Source organism: Acanthochromis polyacanthus, chromosome 18 (genome assembly GCF_021347895.1).
Source record: "Acanthochromis polyacanthus isolate Apoly-LR-REF ecotype Palm Island chromosome 18, KAUST_Apoly_ChrSc, whole genome shotgun sequence".
NCBI classification, from domain to species: Eukaryota; Metazoa; Chordata; class Actinopteri; family Pomacentridae; genus Acanthochromis; species Acanthochromis polyacanthus.
Genome location: NC_067130.1, coordinates 8,227,750 through 8,246,553, shown reverse-complemented (window position 1 = coordinate 8,246,553; position 18,804 = coordinate 8,227,750). Strand labels below are relative to the sequence as shown.

At 40.5% G+C, this 18,804-nt stretch overlaps 1 protein-coding gene across 4 annotated transcripts; it reads left to right on the top strand.

Annotated features, from left to right (window-relative positions):
• The first annotated feature begins 31 nt into the window (after positions 1-31).
• Positions 32-18,756, top strand: rbm18 (RNA binding motif protein 18). Of its 4 annotated transcripts, none has more exons than XM_022205400.2 (6): positions 36-242; positions 2,186-2,299; positions 9,194-9,320; positions 11,244-11,324; positions 15,785-15,885; positions 17,879-18,756. In XM_022205400.2, the coding sequence occupies exons 2-6, from the start codon at positions 2,193-2,195 to the stop codon at positions 18,057-18,059; spliced, it is 597 nt and encodes a 198-aa protein (XP_022061092.1). In that variant the 5' UTR covers positions 36-242; positions 2,186-2,192; the 3' UTR covers positions 18,060-18,756. The 4 variants fall into 4 exon arrangements, with proteins under 4 accessions (XP_022061090.1, XP_022061088.1, XP_022061092.1 ...); XM_022205399.2 differs by having other exon boundaries at positions 37-242; positions 11,244-11,330; XM_022205398.2 differs by lacking the exons at positions 15,785-15,885; positions 17,879-18,756 and adding an exon at positions 15,047-15,778 and having other exon boundaries at positions 32-242.
• The last annotated feature ends 48 nt before the right edge of the window (positions 18,757-18,804 follow it).

Sequence of the window (18,804 nt, the reverse complement as noted above, 5' to 3'; positions counted from 1 at the left end):
AGCGCTTTCACTGGACTCCGCATACCTTCAAACCAGCTACAGCATCATCCTGCGCCTTTGTTGTCAGACGGTAGTAAGGCGACTGTTTACCCTTCGAGCTAGCTAACCTGGTCAGTTAAACAGGGGGGATATCAGGATATGAAATGTTTAGGATTACGTTTTGACGTAACTGAATCATCCCAAAAGTGGATGTAATTAATTTGAAGACGTCGCCACCGAAGAGGAAGTTTGACACCACCGAGGTAAACGGAGAGTGTCTGAGCTAGCTTAGCTAACTTCTACAAATGTCTATGCTGATCATCCAAGTAATGACATTCTCATTACCTGGATGTTCAGATCAGGTTTACGCAGTCTGATTTATCTTAACTAGATAACAATAACAATGAAGGAATAACAGTCAGTCAATTAGTCAGCTAAGCTAAAGTTAGCTAGTAGCAAGTTAGCGTTTCCAGATCGTGAACTTACAGTTCTTCTTTTTAAATGCTTTTAAGGAAACAAAATTTTAGATGACTTTCAACCTATATCATTCTCTGATTCTGTTCAAAAGTAATACTGGAGATATTGTACACCTATCAAGTAAATAATAATGAAGAAAACGGATAGATAGATACGTTATTATTCCCGAAGGAAATTCACGTGCAGCATAGATATAACAACAGAAATGACAAACAGACAAGACAGGCAGGTTAGTAACATTAACATTAAACCTTAGTATATACTCTGAAAAACTTGTTGTACAATACTATAAAAAAACACTTACAAAAGAGTTCCTGAGCCTGTTGGTAGAACAGGTCAGAGACAGCAACCTGGAGGTGAACACACTCTTCTGTCTGATCACAGTCCTGTGCAGAGGATGCTGTATGTTGTCCAGGATGGAGAGAATCTTCTCCAGGGTCCTTCTCTCTGCTGCTGAGACCAGAGAGTTCAGATCTGTACCCACCTCTGAGCCAGCTCTCCTCACCAGTCTGTCTATTAGTACAGCGTCACTGTTTTTAATGCTCCCTCCCCAGCAAACTACAGCTTAAAAAAAAACTCTAGACACGACAGACTGGTAAAACATCAGCAGCAGTTTCATACAGTTATTGAAGGACCCCAGTCTCCTCTGGAAGTACAGATGACTCTGTCCTTTCCTGTAGATGCTGTCCGTGTTGTGTGACCAGTCCAGTTTATTGTCCAGCTGCAATCCCAGGTGTAGATAGGTCCTGACCACCTCCATGACCGTGCCCTCGATGTAAACGGAAATAGAAATATATTGACAGCCTTCTTTCATCTTCTCGACGCTGTTTTATGCTGTTGCTTTCGCTGACGTTTTTTTCCATTGTTGATTAATCTGTCGTGTTTGGTCTATTGACCAGGGAAAGTGTCCATCAGTGTTTCTCAAAGCCCAAGATGATAAATGTCTTGTTGTATTTGCAACACAAAGATTCTTAACTGACTGTCATAGAGGAGTAAAGAAACCCAAAATATTCGATTCAAAGGAGCTGTAATCAGAGAAATTTGGATTGAACTGCTTAATTGATTAAAAAAAACACTTGGCAATTACTTAGAAGTTGATAACTAATTGTTGAATTCTTGCAGCTCTAATTTTTACACATGAACATCATATGGTCATCAAAATCTAATTGTGACTGATAATTTTGGCTAGACTTACAGAAATGCACTCATCAATAACAGAATGAGTAAAATGGGCAAATAATGTGAAATTGTAGAATAATATGTCTGATTTCGATCTGATTTCTTAATTTCTAGAAATGGCCTAGATCAGATTAGGTATTGCCTGACCTTTTTCATCACATAATAGGCAATGTGCTTTTGTGTTACCGTTAATGTTATAACTGTCTGTATGTTATTAGCATGTATATGTAGAATTCACAGTTTGACCTGTCCAGCGCACCTCCATTTTATAACGGTCTGCTTAAGAGACGCAACATGGTCTGATAGTTGAATGTCTGTATGTGCTTGAACCATTTCTCAGATCCTGTCTGATAAATCGTAGATCATCATTAAGTTTCTCTGTACCACAGTATCAGTATACTTATCTGAGTTGTGGGCTGTTGAGTGTGTCTGTGTTAATAAAGTTTCTGCCTTTATGCTCCAAAATGTGCAAGCTTCAACGACACAAATGCAAAATGTTAACGCATGTCCTTTTCTTTTTAAATCTCTCTTTTCTCCCTGCCTCTCTCAGAGTACACATGTCGTCTGCAGCAGAGACGGTGGAAAATGCCTCTATTATTTCAGAGAGCATGGCCCATGATGGAAACCGCTTGTGGATAGGCAACATCGATCCCAAAATCACAGAGTGAGTAAATCCACTGCTGCTTCCAGGCAGGCCCACACTTTCTTCACACATTTGGAAGATGCAGCTCTTCATTGTAAGGGTTGGTTTACATTAACTAGTCAATACTACCTTACAACGTTTCATTTCCCCTTTTATTTAACAGCCTTTTGCCTCATCATAATAACTTATCGTAGTCAGGTTTTTACATTTTTATTGAAATACAACTGGGATTATTTTGGGGCTGAAACCAACAACGACACACTATAATTACACATTTAAGACGTGAAAAGCTATTGGAATTCAAGACAAATCTGTGTTTCACTGCAAAAGCACAAATCTCTAGTTTCAAACACGTGAGCCAACTGAATGAAGAACAACATTTGCTGTTGATTTTAGCAGCAGTGAGCATTCGATTTGTAATAGCTGTAATTTAGTCTCCGTTATGAACCTCAGGCATTAGTTTTTAACTCGCCTGGCTCTACATCATAGAGAGGCAACGTATTGTATGTGTGCATGTGTGATTGATTAGCTGTGTGCGTAGCTTATGTGTGTGTGTCGGGGTGTGAGACAGAGCAGACGGGGCTGGGTGTGTGAAAGAGAGGCAGTGAGGCGAGGAGACCTGCTCTGCTAAGGAGCAGCCATCATTCCTCACTCACCTGCCCTGTTTACTCTCGCTGTGTCAACCTGGACCCGATTGTGTGTGTGTGATTGTGTGTGTAAGCATGTTTAAACACACAGCTGATGTTTGGGTGGCAGCTGCGAGAGGTTCCAGCTTCGACACGCTGAGGAGTCTGTGTACATTACCGGCCTGTCTCACTTGACACAACGTCGTACGTACAAGCAAACATCTTTCCGTTGTTGGGTTTGTGTGCAGGGATGTGTGTCGCTGAACGTCCGTGACACATGCTGTGATGGAGGGCAGGTAGTTTTTTGGGGTGAGGGGCGTGTTTGTGTGCCTGTGGGGGCTGCTGGAGAATGTACGGTCTGCAGTTCTGGTGGGCGTCTAGACAGGCGTTTCCTTCCCCCTTCGCCTGCTCTGCTCTACTTCTCCTTAAATAGCCCACTGCCTCGCTGTACGGAGGGAAAACAAGAGAAATGCCCGTGGCCCCCGTTGCTGATTGGGAAGATTAATTAGCTCCAAGGATAGCATACGCTGCCTCTGTTTGTCCTGCTGAGCCAAACTCGGTGCAGAGGAGGAATGTAGAGCTGAGGTGCAAGATGCTGTTTGCACGAGGCGAGATCATTAAACACCACACATCGCTCTGTAATTTTTAAATTAGCAAAGAAAAGATGGATTTTAGCTGATTACATAAATGCAACCTTATTCTGTGAGGTTTTATCTGAGGCATTAAATCCAAGCTAGAATTTCACTAAGATGTTTTTATGTGTTATTCATCAGCCTGATATCCCTGGTTAACTCACCATATAATCCCTATTGATTCCTATAGTGCAGAGACAGCTTGTTCTTTTATGCCTAAATCTTACAAAGAAAACTTCTTTGTGTTTGGTTTTCTATGACAAATGCGGCTCCATCGTCTTACTCGGTACCTGTTAGGTGTTTTTCATGTCACCAGGCTGTGCGTTCAGCAAAATGACCATAAGATATCACGTTCGGTTCGTTTATCTTTTATTTATTTAATTCACATTTCTATATTTTCAAGTCTTTGGGAGCATGATTGGTTTATTTGCATTAGTAGTTGACCGTTACCCAGGTTATGGGTTTTTCCAATGACTTCAGCAGTGTAATCATAATAGAAAATGAGACACGAAATTGCTGAAGGTAAAGTAAGTTTTAATTAAAACTGGTATTGTCCGCATTGTTGTTGTCTGTTAGCTTAGCAAATAGCTAATCAACCCAGTTATTTGGTCTTCCACTAATTTGAATAAACAGCAGAATTAAATAGTTATGTTTTATATACAGTGGTTCCTCCGCAAAGTAGCAACCATATTAATTTTATTAATTATATATATTTCAGGGCTTACAAACCTTTCCCACACTCTTATAAACACTTCCTGTGCTCTTACACACTTTCTACAGTCTTACACCTGCGTAATTTTCACCTTTTGATGCACCACATGGGCCAAAAGTGTCCCAAATCCAATGAAACATGGGTATCTCCTGACCCACACTGAACAGCAAAGGGTTAGCAACATCTACAATTCTATGTGGGTACTCGCCAGTGAATATATGACAACTTAAATGATGAAGATGATGATAAACAAGCTGTGCAGTACTGATGATGCTGAAGGTACGCTACATGCGGGAGACGGAGGAGACTGATGCTACGGTCACTGAGCCAATCAGCACCCAGCGCTGTACGGCTGTGAAAAATCCGTGAAAAATCCGTGAAAAGTGAACCGCGATATGACGAGGGACTGCTGTAAATAGCAGGGTATTTAGGAAGTCCAGTGCTGCTCTGGTTGGTCAGGGGGAAATATTAGATTAACATGTGATGATGTAAGTAGGCAGCGCTTTCATTTTAATGTCAGACAAATGAATTTTGACTTGCTCTTAGTTATGATTCATTACTAGTTTCCACGTCTGAAGAGAATGTTCGAGCTCAAACTGAGACACAAATCTGTTCCAAGCATTTATTTTTTTAAACACGAACTTGGTCTTTATTCTGAGCGATGATATTGCTCTTTTAAATACTCAGCAAGGATGTTATCATTTCTGTCAAAGGGCCAAGCATCAGTCACACGCTCTTTTACTCTTCACCAGTGAAATTCCTTCCTCAGATCAGAGTAAGAGGGGAAGAGTTTTTCATCTTCTTCTTGCCCTGCTCACAAACAGCCATAGCAGGTGTGGCGAGAGCCTTCACCACTTACTCGTTTTTTTTTTCTTGCCTGCTTAATAGTAATCCATCACCTTCTTCCCTTTCGTTCCCTCTCTGGTCCTCGTGTTTCATCTTAAGTCATGTACCTGGAAGTTGTCTCGAGTTTTATTGAAGAATTTCACTTGGATGAAAACCATCGTCCTGCTGCAGTTCTACTCTTTTAGGAAAATATGATGAAGCTGCACACACTGTAGCTCCACTGCCAGAAAGTCAAAACCCCTCCTCCTCTTTAAAATGTTTCCCTTCTGACCTGCACTCCTCTGGACCGAACCTCTGCTCTTATCTTTTTCTGGACTCGACTCCCATCCCTCCCCTCTCTCCCTCTTCCTTCCTCTCCCGCTGCTTCCTCGCTCTTGTCTCTTTCTTACCTGGCTTCTCACCTCCGCTCCTCTTTTGGCTCATCCTCCTCTTCCTACACCAAACCCACCCACCTCCCTCTCCCCCATCTGAACTTTACTCTCCCCCTGCCCACCTTTCCCTCCCTTTCCTCTCTTTCCTCCCCCCTTCTCCTCCTCTTCCTCCGGTGGTTTTTACGGCCCCCAGGAGGAGCGGGTCCATTGTGGTTCAGCTCACTAGCATCCAGAAATGTTCTTAGAGTGTCTGCCATCTAATCTGTCTCTAAAACACACACGAACACATACAAATATACATGTATGCTGTGTCAGTGCAACTGGACAGCAGCGTCAAAAGATAATATTTAATGCATTGCAGATTTCGGAGTTAATCTCTTAACCCTCGTGTCATCCTGCAGGTCAAAATTGGCCCGGTTTAAAGTTTGAAAATGTGGAGAAAAAAGTATATTTTCACAGTGAAACTTCTGATGTCCACATTTTCAACATTTTTGGGGAATCTTTGAACATTTTTTGGTGGAAAAAAAAAGAAATGTTAAAAATGTTTCTTTAAGAACATTCACATAAAAATCAACCAAAATCCAGCGAAATTCGCTGGATTTTGGTTGATTTTTATGTGAATGTTCTTAAAGAAAATATTAGAAGTTTTACTGATATATATGGAATCACTTTAGATATTTTTAGGATTTTTTTTGGAAGATTTTTTCTCATTTTTTGAAAATGTTTACAAGAATTTTCTTGCCAAATTTAGGGGATTTAAAAAAAAAAAACTTTTAAGGGAAACTTTTGAGGAATTAGTGGAATTTTCTCCCTGAAGGTTTTGCAAATTTTCAAAAAATTTGGGGAATTTTTTTGCGGAATTTTTGGATTTTTTTCAGACCAGGAAACTAATTTTTGCTGCCCGTAAATGAGGACAACAGGAGGCTTTTGCTGAAATTGTGTCTTTGTTGCTTCCTTGCCAGTGATTCTACAGTTCACCTGTGCACAAAGAAGTAAGGGAATTTATATGTGCATGAGAAAAGCAGTGTCAGTGGTATGATCAACTTTATTTCAGTAGAAGGCTTTTCTGTGTGAGTGCAGGATGAGCCGCCATCACATGGGAGGCTTGCAGGGTGTTGTCTGGGAAAAGCAGAAATTCTCGTTGGCCTAAAGCCCTCCAGGGAGTCGTAGAAGGGTGGAAGGCATTAGAACAACCTGCAGCTTGAACCCACACTTCATCCTTAGCGTCCTCAGACACCGAGTCCCATTCACACAAACGAACGCACGCTTTCGCGTTCACGTCATACGGCCATTTTCAAACCGCTTCAGGATTAAAAATAACAGGCGCCTGAACAATAAAAGGCTGAAGCAGTGATTCCTATTGAACAGCTGTACACAACACCTGGGGTCACGCCGAGGCCTGGTCTGTCACAGAAACAAAAACACAGGAAGGTGTTTGTGTTTTTTGTCATTGTTCGTTGTGTAGCAGGCCAATCTGACATATGACAATTTGGAATGTTAATGCTTATTGGTTTATTGATTAATTGCTGTTAATAATTTAATCAATGCAAATGATATTGAACCAATAAAATCATATCAATCTCTTGCTTTTTAGCATTGAAGTGACCTGAGATTGCAGTCACTTGGACTACTGGCAGTTCCATGTTGGCAAGGAGAGAGCATTTTGGAGTTAAGTTAGTAATGGGCCACCATGAGAAAGCATTCTCTGACACTTCATGTGCAAGAGCCAGAGCTCAGTCAGTTCCTTAGGGATTAATAATTTACACCAATGTGTGGCCTTGTCATGTGATCTGTGGACCAGAAGTTATTATAGTACTGGTTTCTATACCAGCTCAGTGTAGGATCCTTTAATCTGCACCACTGTAGAGCCTCTGAGTTTGTTAGTCTGTGATGATCAAATTATGTTTGAACTAAAGGGAATTAAAAGAAATAATGGAGCTCTGGAATGCAGAGAGTAAATGGCACTTATTATGTAAATGAGACATGTTGAATTAGGTGATTTAATTGAAATCCTGCTATTTTTAGCTAAGATTTAGTAAAGTTTTCTGATGGAGCAGCGTGTCACAGACATTCGGAAAGTTGAAAATCTAATGATGCTTTCTCCTTTCACAGTTTGTGGTAGTGGGGTCAATATATAAATGTGGGACTTTTTGTATCATAGTTGACATTTTTGCTGTTTTCAGGCCTAAAATCAACATGGCCGCCTATAACCAAACACCACATGGCATTTTTACACAAAGATTCTTCTAAATATTATATACACAACTGAGTAAAATTGAAATTTAAAGTTATTTATAAAGATATTGTGGTAAACGTGTTGACATGCCATAAATGCACACTTGACTCACACACTACTTTATATTAAATAACTCAGAAAGCCTTGGAGTCTTTCAGTCTTTTTTTTTAGGAGGAAATGACATCATGTAGAGCAGGTCATGTGATCTGGAATTAACACACTTCCTGGAGAGGTGTTTTTGTAATGGGAAACTTAGTTGAAAATGATTTGTGGGACACAGATACAATTTGTTATTTTCAATATAAAATTTGATATATTGCCAAAAAAATAAATATCTGTCATGATTATCTCAACTTAATAAAAAGAACACAATCAAAGCTATTTTTGAATAAGTTCATTTTATTCTTGTTTAGCTAATTAGGAGGTGGTTGGTATTAAACTGGGATGTTATTTAGGTGACATTTTAGTGCTATCCAGTCATTTTTTATTAATTAGTGATTGTTTCCATTGTTTAACAAATAATTATGGAAATTGTAAAGACATGATCATAATGAACATAAAAACTTTCATTTTTTTTTTTACTTTTAATAAAAATATATGCAAGATATATCCCATATACTTCAAAAGTCCCTCGATTATATATTGACCCAGTAAATGTTTGTGATAAATGATGTGATTTACTTATTTTTAAAGCAGGTTTTGGGGTTTAGAGGGTTAATGTTTGAACATCAGACAAAACAAGCAGTGTGAATATTTCAGCTTCTGTCTTTGGAGGCTATAATTGGCATTTTTTTTGTATTTTCTGTGTAATGAAACTGAAAATCACCGGCTGCTCTGCCTGTGTTCATTCAGTCAGCCACTATGTATTTACAGGACATATAGTCTTCAAGTGACCCTGAACTCGTTGCTCTTTTCTGTGCTGTCAGAAGAAAGATTTTTGTTTCCCATGGTGTCAGCTACACACACACACACACACCTACAAACTCACACACACTGCATAGCTCTACAGTGACCACATATATACGCTCATTTATAGTCCAGAGGTCCCCAGCAGCTCCACAGTCGGTGGAGGTTGTTTGTGCAGAGCTCTGCGCTCAAGAGGGATTTGAGGCTTCCTCTGTTTTATTCCCTCATTGTCCTGCTACTGTATCCTCAGCATTGTCTCAATAAGAGATTTACTGTCACTGGCCTGCCACCCCAGCTGGCCTGCTGCTAAAAAGGTGTGAGAGAGAGAAAGCTGTCGTTCTCATTAGCAAAACTTGACAGATTCAGAGACTGTTTGGTGGCAAATGGTTTTTAAATGTGACTGTATCTCAGTGCAGCCTGCTGACCTACAATGCTGCTGATCATCATGGAAAAATATGAAAATATGAAGATTAGGTCAGACACTGGACTGTTTTACCAAATATAGAAGCAGTTTTGTCATCCTAGTGTCTCCAAAAAGCTTGACTTGTTTTCATTTTTTTTGTCTTTTATTATGACTCCTCTGCAGGTACCATCTGGTGAAGCTGTTGGAGAAGTTTGGCAAAGTGAAGCAGTTCGACTTCTTGTTTCATAAATCTGGGCCTTTGGAGGGACAACCACGAGGCTACTGCTTTGTCAACTTCAGCACCAGAGAGGTACGTGCAAAATCTTTCTGTTTTATGTTATTTTTTACATGATTTTACAATGTTTTTAACACTGTATGTGCTTTTTCTGTATTCAGATAAATAAAATGCAAAGCTCTGTGTTTTGTTTTGCATTTAATGAAGTTGTACAAACCTCAGTACAGTTAATATGGATCAATACTGTGGAGTAGTGAGAGTGCCTATTTACAGCAATAAATCCATAAAACATTAAACACATAAAAGTGGAAATATAAAGACGAATAAATAAAATAAAAAATAATTAATGCTGCTATTTAAAAAAGTATTAATCAAAAAATGAATCCATAAAAGAAAGGGATAATAAAAGTAGAAATATAAAGACAAATAAATTTAAAAAAAAATTAAGAAGAAAGGTGCTTTTAAATAAAATAAAAGAATAAATAATTTGGCACTCTCACTACCCCATACAATACAAGAGTGGCATTTTAGCTTTGTGTATTCCTCTATTATTACCATCAGATACGAGGTGCCATCAAACAACTCAGCGTTTATGTCTATTAGAAACAAAAGGCACATCTGATTTAAATTTGGCCACTACCAACACTTGAAGGTTACCCGGAGGTCTTGTCTTGTCGACATCACGATCTGTGATTTTGACGTTTTAAACGGTTTCCAAACGGGCACTCCTTCAGCTTCTATTTTTCAGTTGGAGAGAAGAGGAAAAAGTAGCAGGACTCTAAATCTTGCAAGGTGTAATTGTGTTGGTGTGGCCAAAATAACACATATTACAGGAGAACTCTGCTTTTAGAGTCTCAATGAGGAGAACATATTCACAGTGCACAATCCTCTAAATGTCAAACAAAACAGTGAGCATGTTTGTGGTCGTGCTGCTGACGTGATGCTCCTTCTTCAGGTTCAGACACAGCGGGTTCTTATGCTGTTTGCTCTCTGGGTCGCAGCTCTTATCAGTAGTGATGATTGGGATCAAAAGACCAAAGATTGGATGAATTTGACAAAGAATCTGATGTTTGCTTTCTACACAAGTCTGAGGTCCATGGTGAAATTGTAAACGTGCACCTGCAAGTGGCTGAACTGGGATTTCCAGGGAGTATCCCACACTTGGCAGGAGCACTGGGAACAGTGTGTCACCGCACAAGAAGACTACTTTGAAGGGGATAGCTTCCAAATTTAAATCAGTTTCGGTTTTTGCTTTGTATCGACACAGTCTCTGAACTGTACTTCTTTATCAGTGCAGCATTCTTCACTGAGTGTAATAATGCTCCACAGACTGAAAACATTCAGCAAACTTTACGAGACATCCTGAAGCAGCCAGTACCTCATTGTGTGTCTTACTGAAGAAGATCGTATATCTAAAAAAAGTACTTAAAAGGAACGTGCGCAGGTTCAGCAGGCAGTATTTGTTTTGGAGTGTGCCTGGGGATCATGATAAGCATCTCATTTCACAGCTAGTGTCTATCAGTGGGATATGAAGCCCTCCCAAAAGGATTATACAGAGGAAGTGTGTGTTTATCTTACACACTCACACACACTTACATGTAGACACACTTAGATACAGAAGTTCATTAATATAATTTAACACCAAAACCACTTAGACATTTGATTAGACAAAACTACATTTTCTCACGCTGCCTCTCAAACACACACACACACACACACACACACACACACACACACACACACACACACACACACACACACACACACACACACACACACACACACACTCACTCAACACCTCAGTTATGGCCTTCAGAGTGGCACATCATCAGCAGCTATTATTGTTTCTGCCATTTCTCTGTTGTGAGGACTAATGATTTAATGAGTCGGGTGCAATCATCAAGGCTGATTTTTAATCATAATTGTAAAGAAGCTGTTCCCTTGTCTGTCCCTCTTTTCCTCTTCCTCTTCTCCCTGTGTTTCTGTGGTTGTCTGCAGGAGGCAGAAAGGGCGATCCAGTGTTTAAATGGGAAGCTAGCTTTGTCCAAGAAGCTGGTCGTGCGCTGGGCGCACGCACAGGTGAGGGTAAGTGTCGATCCCAAGATACAACACAAAACTTGTTATGCATGCTTGACAGGACAAGGTACATCAAATGTATTTATAACACTGACTGTGGCTGCAGTGTCTAGTCTTCTCTATAGGATTACAGACTATTCATCTATGTGCATTAGAAAAAATACATTATTGACTTTTAGAGATGAAAGGTTAAAAAACAACCAATAAATCACATTTGTGATTGCATGATTTCTGTCTGTGATAATAGATATGAATCGTGTGTTTTTATCAGTTTTGATTTTAATATTACTACTGCAGTGTCCAGTTTACAGAGAGCACAGGGATCCCAGCACAACCGCAGCCTGTCTCTTAACAATAGACAGCCTACTGGCGAAGGGTGAAGGGAAATCCTGTATAGAGACGAATCACGCCCAGCACACACATACACACAAACACATGGTAGAGGGAGGTCAGGGTCAATGCTGCCGCCTCTCAGGCAACACGCTGTGAGATAAATCTGCTCACAGATTCATTCTAACGGGGCTCAATTCACCATTTACTAAAAATAGTAGCTGTCTTTATTGATGCTATTACAACAATCTAAAAATGTAAATGGTTTTATCTTATTAATAGGAGTCTGCCAGTATCTTTGACTGACTCTACTGGAAAAAGTGGTCTTTATACTTATTTCTACAGTGTTTTGTCGACATCTTATATACACTGTTTCCTTCGTACTGGCCACTGGACTCTGCATTGTAGATACTTCTATTTCAAGGATTTTCTATTCCCAATCAAACCACTTTCAAAGTTTTTAAATGGCATGTTTTCAGCTTTGGGTTCAGGATTGGTAATGTAAAGTTTTATAGGAGTAACTGGCTCCTGTGTCTTTCTTTCCCTGTCTCATAAATGTATAAATGACAGTTCAGCTCAGAAAATAGCATCTTCTCTCCATCAACCAAAGCACAAGCATTTGAGCAAGTAGCATTAAATAGGACTCAACAATTTAGGGAAAATATCTAATTGGGATTTTTCTGACAGATTTTTTAAAATCAAGCTTTAGTTCAACATGTGATAGTTTTAAAACATGATGGTGCATTAACACAGGAGATACCATAAATCTAAAATTAAATCTAGATTTTTCAGCACGTTACTTGTATACTGGCTTTGAACAGACTCAGTAACTGGTATTATGAGACACTACAGGCTGTAATAGAGTCCGCACACATCTCAACATGAAGTCTTCTGGAGGTCCTGAACCCTTTTGGTTCCTTTGCATTAAATGAGGCTCATTTATACACTTTATTCTAAAACTGCCCTTTGCCAAGTTGATCCTGCTTCAGTCTGTTGGGGACGATGCAGGCCTTGAGTTATGATCATTCATGTGCTCCCTGCAAGCCGTCCTGCTAGACTTAAAGGGGAACTTCAGTTTTTTTCAACCTGGGGTCTGTTTCCATATGTCATTTCATACATGTGAGTGATGGAGAAATGAATTTTCAACATAGCTCCAGTATTTAGCCAGGCAGGCAGCTTAGCAGCTCAGCGAGCAGCTCGGCTAGCGAAAGGTATGGGGCAGCTGGCCCCTCCCGCGTCAAAGTCCGCCCTAATGTGCTTTTTTCCCCACACTGGACGCAAACACAGGACGCTAGAAAGCAAATCTGGTTCTGAAATCGCGCGATAGCTTGCGCCAAAACTGCGCGATTTCACGAGCTCTCGCGCGATTTCGGAACGAGATTTGCGTTCTAGCGTCCTGAGATTTGGATACAGACCACAACAAAGAGCGATCGCCAGGTAATGTGGAGGTTTTCATTCACTTCTCATCTCTGGTATGTGGTGGGACACTCATTGAGACTATCTGAGCCGGTCAGTGTGGGGCAAAAGCACGTTAGGGCGGACTTTGACGCGGGGGGGGGCCAGCTGCCCCATACTTTTCGCTAGCCGAGCTGCTAGCTGAGCTGCTATGCTGCCTGCCTGGCTAAATACTGGAGCTATGTCGAAAATTCATTTCTCCATCACTCACATGTATGAAATTACATATGGAAACAGAGCCCAGGTTGAAAAAAAAAACGAAGTTCCCCTTTAATTTCTATGATTGAGGCTGCACTCTACCTGTGAGAATATCTCCATGCTGCCTGCTGCCAAACTGCTCACTGGTCTGTCTTCCCGTTGACGAAGATGAGTTAGAAAATACAAGGTCTGCCATTTCATATCAGAATTGTTTTATTGCTTAGTTGCAGAGGAAGAAACGCCTAGAGGTTAATGAACACTAAGCATGTCGGCCAGCAAATCATACATTCGGAAAACCTTAATGTAAGAAATGATTCCCAAAGATTAAGATCACCCATCACATCAAATGTTTCTTTTTAGTCATAGTGCTCGCTGTGCATAGTGATAATACAAGTGTGTAGTTTTAAACCTTTAATGCAACATCTGCCCTGCCATTGGACCCTAAATTTCTACAAGTCAAACAAAACATACCATCATTTTTGAAGGAATATTCTCACTATTCTCTGTTTTTTAATTATGTGCCACAAAACACACGCCTTTTAATGATTTAGTTTGTTTCGCTCAAACGGAGACAGCTGGGTTAACTTTACTGCTGCTAATGTTACTGTTTTCACAAATGCATAGAGAGTCTTCTTCCTGAATGGACAGTAGCAATGCACTGAAACCTCGAATTTAGAACAGAACTAAAACTAGCAGTTATACAGTCATGGTGAAATGATAATACAGGATTACACATATATTATTTAAATTTCAGCTGCGGTTGCGGTGCGCGCTTTTTACTCCTATCCAAGTGAAGATGGTACACTGTGATCCAGTGTTTGGTCAAATACAACGCTACACAAGAGCTAAAGCTTTACGCTGAAGTGCTGTCTGAATACTGGCGTTGTAGATAATTCAAGCAGGCTGCTCTGTGAACCTTCCTCTGGCACCAGTTTTGACAATGCAATCTCCAAGTAAGATCTGAGCAATCTTCCACCAGTGAAGCCAGCTCGGGTCTAATCGTCTTCACTGACTCCAGCCCTGAAGTGACGTTCTGGGATAAGTGAGTCAGAAACAGGCAGCGTCAAAAAGTTGTCGTCAGATTTTCAGGCTTCCATCTTGACGTCAGTACACCGCTTTTAAAAAGAGGAAATACTCCGATGAGCATTTATGAGCCTATTCTTCTAGAGTCTTTTTAAAAATAAGCAGACTTATATTGTGACCTAATGCAGTCATGTGTTACTCTTTCTTCAACACGAAACTTATTGGATAATTACAATTTGTTACGTTTCAGATGTATAACAATAAAGTCTTGTTGAAAGATCATTCTAACACAGAGGTTGAACTATACAATCAGAACCGTTTTGGTTTAGCTTTCCCATTATGTAGCCTTCGGGTTGTTTACAGATTCATTATGGTCTTAATGGCTCTATGTAGATCCTTATGCATTCCAAGCACATGCCTTAAGGAATAGGTGGAAGGGAAGGGTCCTGGCTGGTGGACTGCTCATTGTTTTAAACTTATTCTTAGCTATACGTGTTCTTCATTTCATGGGACAGTATGTAAGAATGTGCTTTTGTGCATTTGTGTAACTTCATGTAAGTCAATTTGATGCGGTTCCAGTTCCACCACCTACAGCTTTGTCAGATGATATCTAACTGATTGTATTCCTGCAAGAAGCTGCACCAGACACTGGGGGATTATCATGGCCATCATGTGACTGTTGCTTTGTCTTTTTTTCTTTCTTTTTTTTTTCTCCACAGGTTTCTGTGTTGGCTGGTGGAGATGTTTGGAAGGTGGTTTTGAGAGGAATGAGTGCAGACGTTGGTTGTTGTTCGTCAGCTGGTCCCACTTTATCCTCCCTCATCCCCTTAGGGTGTGATTACGAGCTGGACAGGCAGTCCTGCTCGGTTACTGTCTGTTTGACCAGACACAAACAAGATCAATACTGCAATTTAACAATGTTCATATTTTTTGGAGGAGAGCTGGAGTTGATTCTCCAGAGAACAGCTGTCGGTGTTTATCAGGAGGTTGGATGTTTTCTGAAAGTCTGGCTGACATGATTCCTTCTGCTTTCTCTTTCTCTGCTTGTTCTGTGGTTTTGTTCAAACTTAGCCTGGAAATGTGTCTCAGGTGGAGGGAAATAAAGTTGGCTTTGCACTTTTATGTATTATCAAGAACACAAATTTCAATCGTATTTATTCACTAGAACATTTATTTTGAATTTAAGGCCAGATGTGAGCTGTGTAACACTCTGTATTACATCTGGATGCAACACAGTGAGTCTGAACACGACAGATTCTACCTTTAGTCCATCCCACTGACTGTCTGCTTCTTTTTATCTTGTGTATTTTGTGACCATCCATGTGTCTCTGTGGTTTCTCGCTGTTATTTTACTCCTTTTGTTTGTCTCTCTCCATCTGTCTGTGTATCGTTTCCATCGCTGTTTATGTGGGTACCTTTTTTTTTTTCTTTTTTTTGGCCACCTATATTGTTTACAGAGGTTTGAAGGTTTCCGCAATGACAAGACGATGCCTCCCAGCCTGGAACCATCGTGCAGCGGTGCAGGAGAGGAAGGAACCATAACAACCAACCACCTCAGGTTGGCATCACACAAACACAGCATCATACCTACTGTTTGTAGCTGCGTCTTTTTTCATTCCTCCCAGACTGTGTCCACACTGACACAGCTAAATCTACAAATGCTTTGTCTTCTGTGTTTGTCCTAAAATCTACATCCACACTAATACTTTTCCATTTTAAAATCCATATTTTTTTGCTGCTTTCACACCTAGCGTCCCCACAGGTTTGGAGTTTTAGAACCCCTAAAATGCTGCTGACCCAGTTTCATTCACAAATCTCCAGGTTTACATTTTAGTCTGGACAAGCGGAAACTGAGACTTTTGGAAATGATGAAGCAGACACCAATGTCCACTGATCAGAAATGGCACTATGTGTTGTTCCCTGATTATTCACACTGCTATCAAATGAATGTTTTCCGGAAGAAAACAAAGACATGGACCTTGACTACAGTAATTAATTTAACATGGATAACAAATTGCAGGCGTTGCTGAGCTTGTTTGTGTGCTTGCGGCTAATGAAGGAAATCTGTGACCTTACATTTCACCATCACTGCTCTTTCTCTACAGTATTTTCTGCAACTAAGCAGCTAAAACCGAGCTAAAATGTTTGTATCGATCGAGATTGTTTTTGGACTAAAATGCCACCTTAAAATGGATGTGCCGCTTGAAAACAGCTTCCAAATACATACATCTCAAAACATTGTTCTCACATTTACAGTTAAGCCTGAAATATTTCATACCCCGAGCAAATTTTAACTTAAAGTTACTTTGAAATGTAAATAAAAGCTGAGGAAGTATTTTTTCCACAAAGATGCGTCTCGTACATCATCTTGCTATCTTTTGGGAGACACCTATCATTTCCAATAAAAAAAAAAACTTGCTGGTTGAATAAAAATAACTTTAAAGTCAAAATTTGCTGGGGGTATGGATCATTTTGGGCTTGACTGTACATTTTAGCAACAATGAGGAAATCTGAGCTTTTGACATTAGCATACTTGGACATAGTAAAAGGCTATATAGCTGTATAGTTCAGAAAACAGCTCTTTTTGCACCTAATTCTCCCTTGATGCCAGTGTAGCGACATGAAGAATAATTGGTTTGCTGTCTTAGCATTTCTATTCCCTCTTGCACAACAATATCTGGGACTGAATCAGACCCCTCCTTCAACTGTCGTCCATAAACACGTCTAAACCCAGATGTGGCACTTATACAAACATGTTTTTTTTAGCAGCTACTGAAACCTTAATTCACCCAGGTAGCACAAATACCTTCACACACATCTCCGCTGTTACAAAAGAGCTGCTGAGCTTTTTGTTTTCACCACAAACCGCACTTCAAGCCGAGTTCATTTCAGTACAACCGGACTAACGCTTTGGCCCCAAAACCGTCTGGGTCCAAGTGTTGAAGTTCTGTCAAAGCAAATTCCAAGATATTCCACCAGTGTGGCTACACTTTCTGCCCACATTCGCAGATACACCAGTTAAGTGGAGTCGGTTTTGTGCTGTCTGTTGTGCTCTTTCAAGCTATGAGCCTTCAGGTTGTTCTCAGGAAAGGCTGCACACTTTGATTCTCGTGTAAACTTCAAAAATCCCTCTCTCCAGACAACACTAGAACACGCTTTTTCTACCTCCCCGATGCCCCCTCTGTTCTGTCTTTCCTGTTTTTTTAGATCCTCATCACACACTCAGACATTCCCTCCTTCGCTCTTCTCCTCACAAGCACCGTCATTTTTCCTCACAGTCTCATCTTTCTTGCTCCTCCAGATTCAGTTTCACCATTTAAACACAAGCTTTCCTCTGTTTTTCGTGCAGCACAACCGGTGATCTTTTGCTTGTGCTTGAGGCTTTTTTTCTTTTTTGTCAGCCATCCTCCAGCCTCTTTTTTCCCCTCCTCTCCTTTTAGCCAAAATCTGCCCATCACTCAGTTTGTCCTCCACCCTCAGCACCAGCACTGGTATTTCCCCCTCCACCTCCAGCCTCTCCGCTAACATCTCTCTTCCCTTTTTCTCTCCAGCACGAGTGCAAAGATCCGTGCCATCGAGGCCAAGCTGCAGATGATGGAGGAGAATCCAGACGACGACTACTCGGGCCCGTCGGCCTACGTTTACAACAAACCGCCGGAGAGGAAGCGCTGGGAGCCCTACTCTAAATCACACAACAACCAGAGCAGGCCCTTCCGCAAGTTTAGGAGATGACCCATCGTCCCACTTATTCTGGAGATCCCCCCTCTTTCCCTCCCCCTGGTATCTGCACCTCAGCCCCCCCGCCTCCACATAAACAGCCTCCACAGTAGATGCTATACAGACTATACACATCCTATCTGGGAGTGAAAAGAGTGTTGATCCAGGTGAGCAGACTGTTTGGGAGTGGCCACAGCGATCATGGACAAATACCCAAAGTGTTTTAGTTTTTTCAGGTATTATGAGTTCTTATCCTGTCAGATGTATGCCCCATGTCTGACTTTTGTGCAGAGATTTAACAGGTGATTCACAGAGAAATGCTATCGTTAAGGAGTCTAAATGCTCTTTGTTTTTGTCTGCTTCACATCACATTATTTAAGAACTTGTTTTGTTTTTAGGAGGGAGGGGATTGGCCTTACTTTTGGCTTTATTTTAGGCGTGTAATTAATTGGTTTGTATTCATGGAGTTCAGATAATAAGCCACAAAGCCACTCAGCGACACTTAACTGTGAGTTGCGGTATTTTTTCTCTGTGTGTTCCTTGTTTTGTTTTTGTTTTTTTCCTCCCCCCCTAATGGTTTGCTGGTTTGTCTTGGATCCAGTTTTTATAAGACTCTTTTTACTGACTTTTTGTGTAGTGTGTAGATTTTTTTGGTATTGCCCTGGTCACAGTCTTATTATTTAATTTTTTCAATTAAAGCTAAATAATCACACCACCAAAGTGTGTTTTTTTTTCTAATAACGTAGACTTTCTATATCGC

Coding starts and splice junctions, on each gene's coding strand:
- rbm18 (XM_022205396.2), top strand. CDS start 2,193: ATGTCGTCTGCAGCAGAGACGGTGGAAAATGCCTCTATTATTTCAGAG. Junction 2,300..9,193: donor ATCGATCCCAAAATCACAGA/GTGAGTAAATCC, acceptor ACTCCTCTGCAG/GTACCATCTGGTGAAGCTGT. Junction 9,321..11,243: donor TCAACTTCAGCACCAGAGAG/GTACGTGCAAAA, acceptor GGTTGTCTGCAG/GAGGCAGAAAGGGCGATCCA.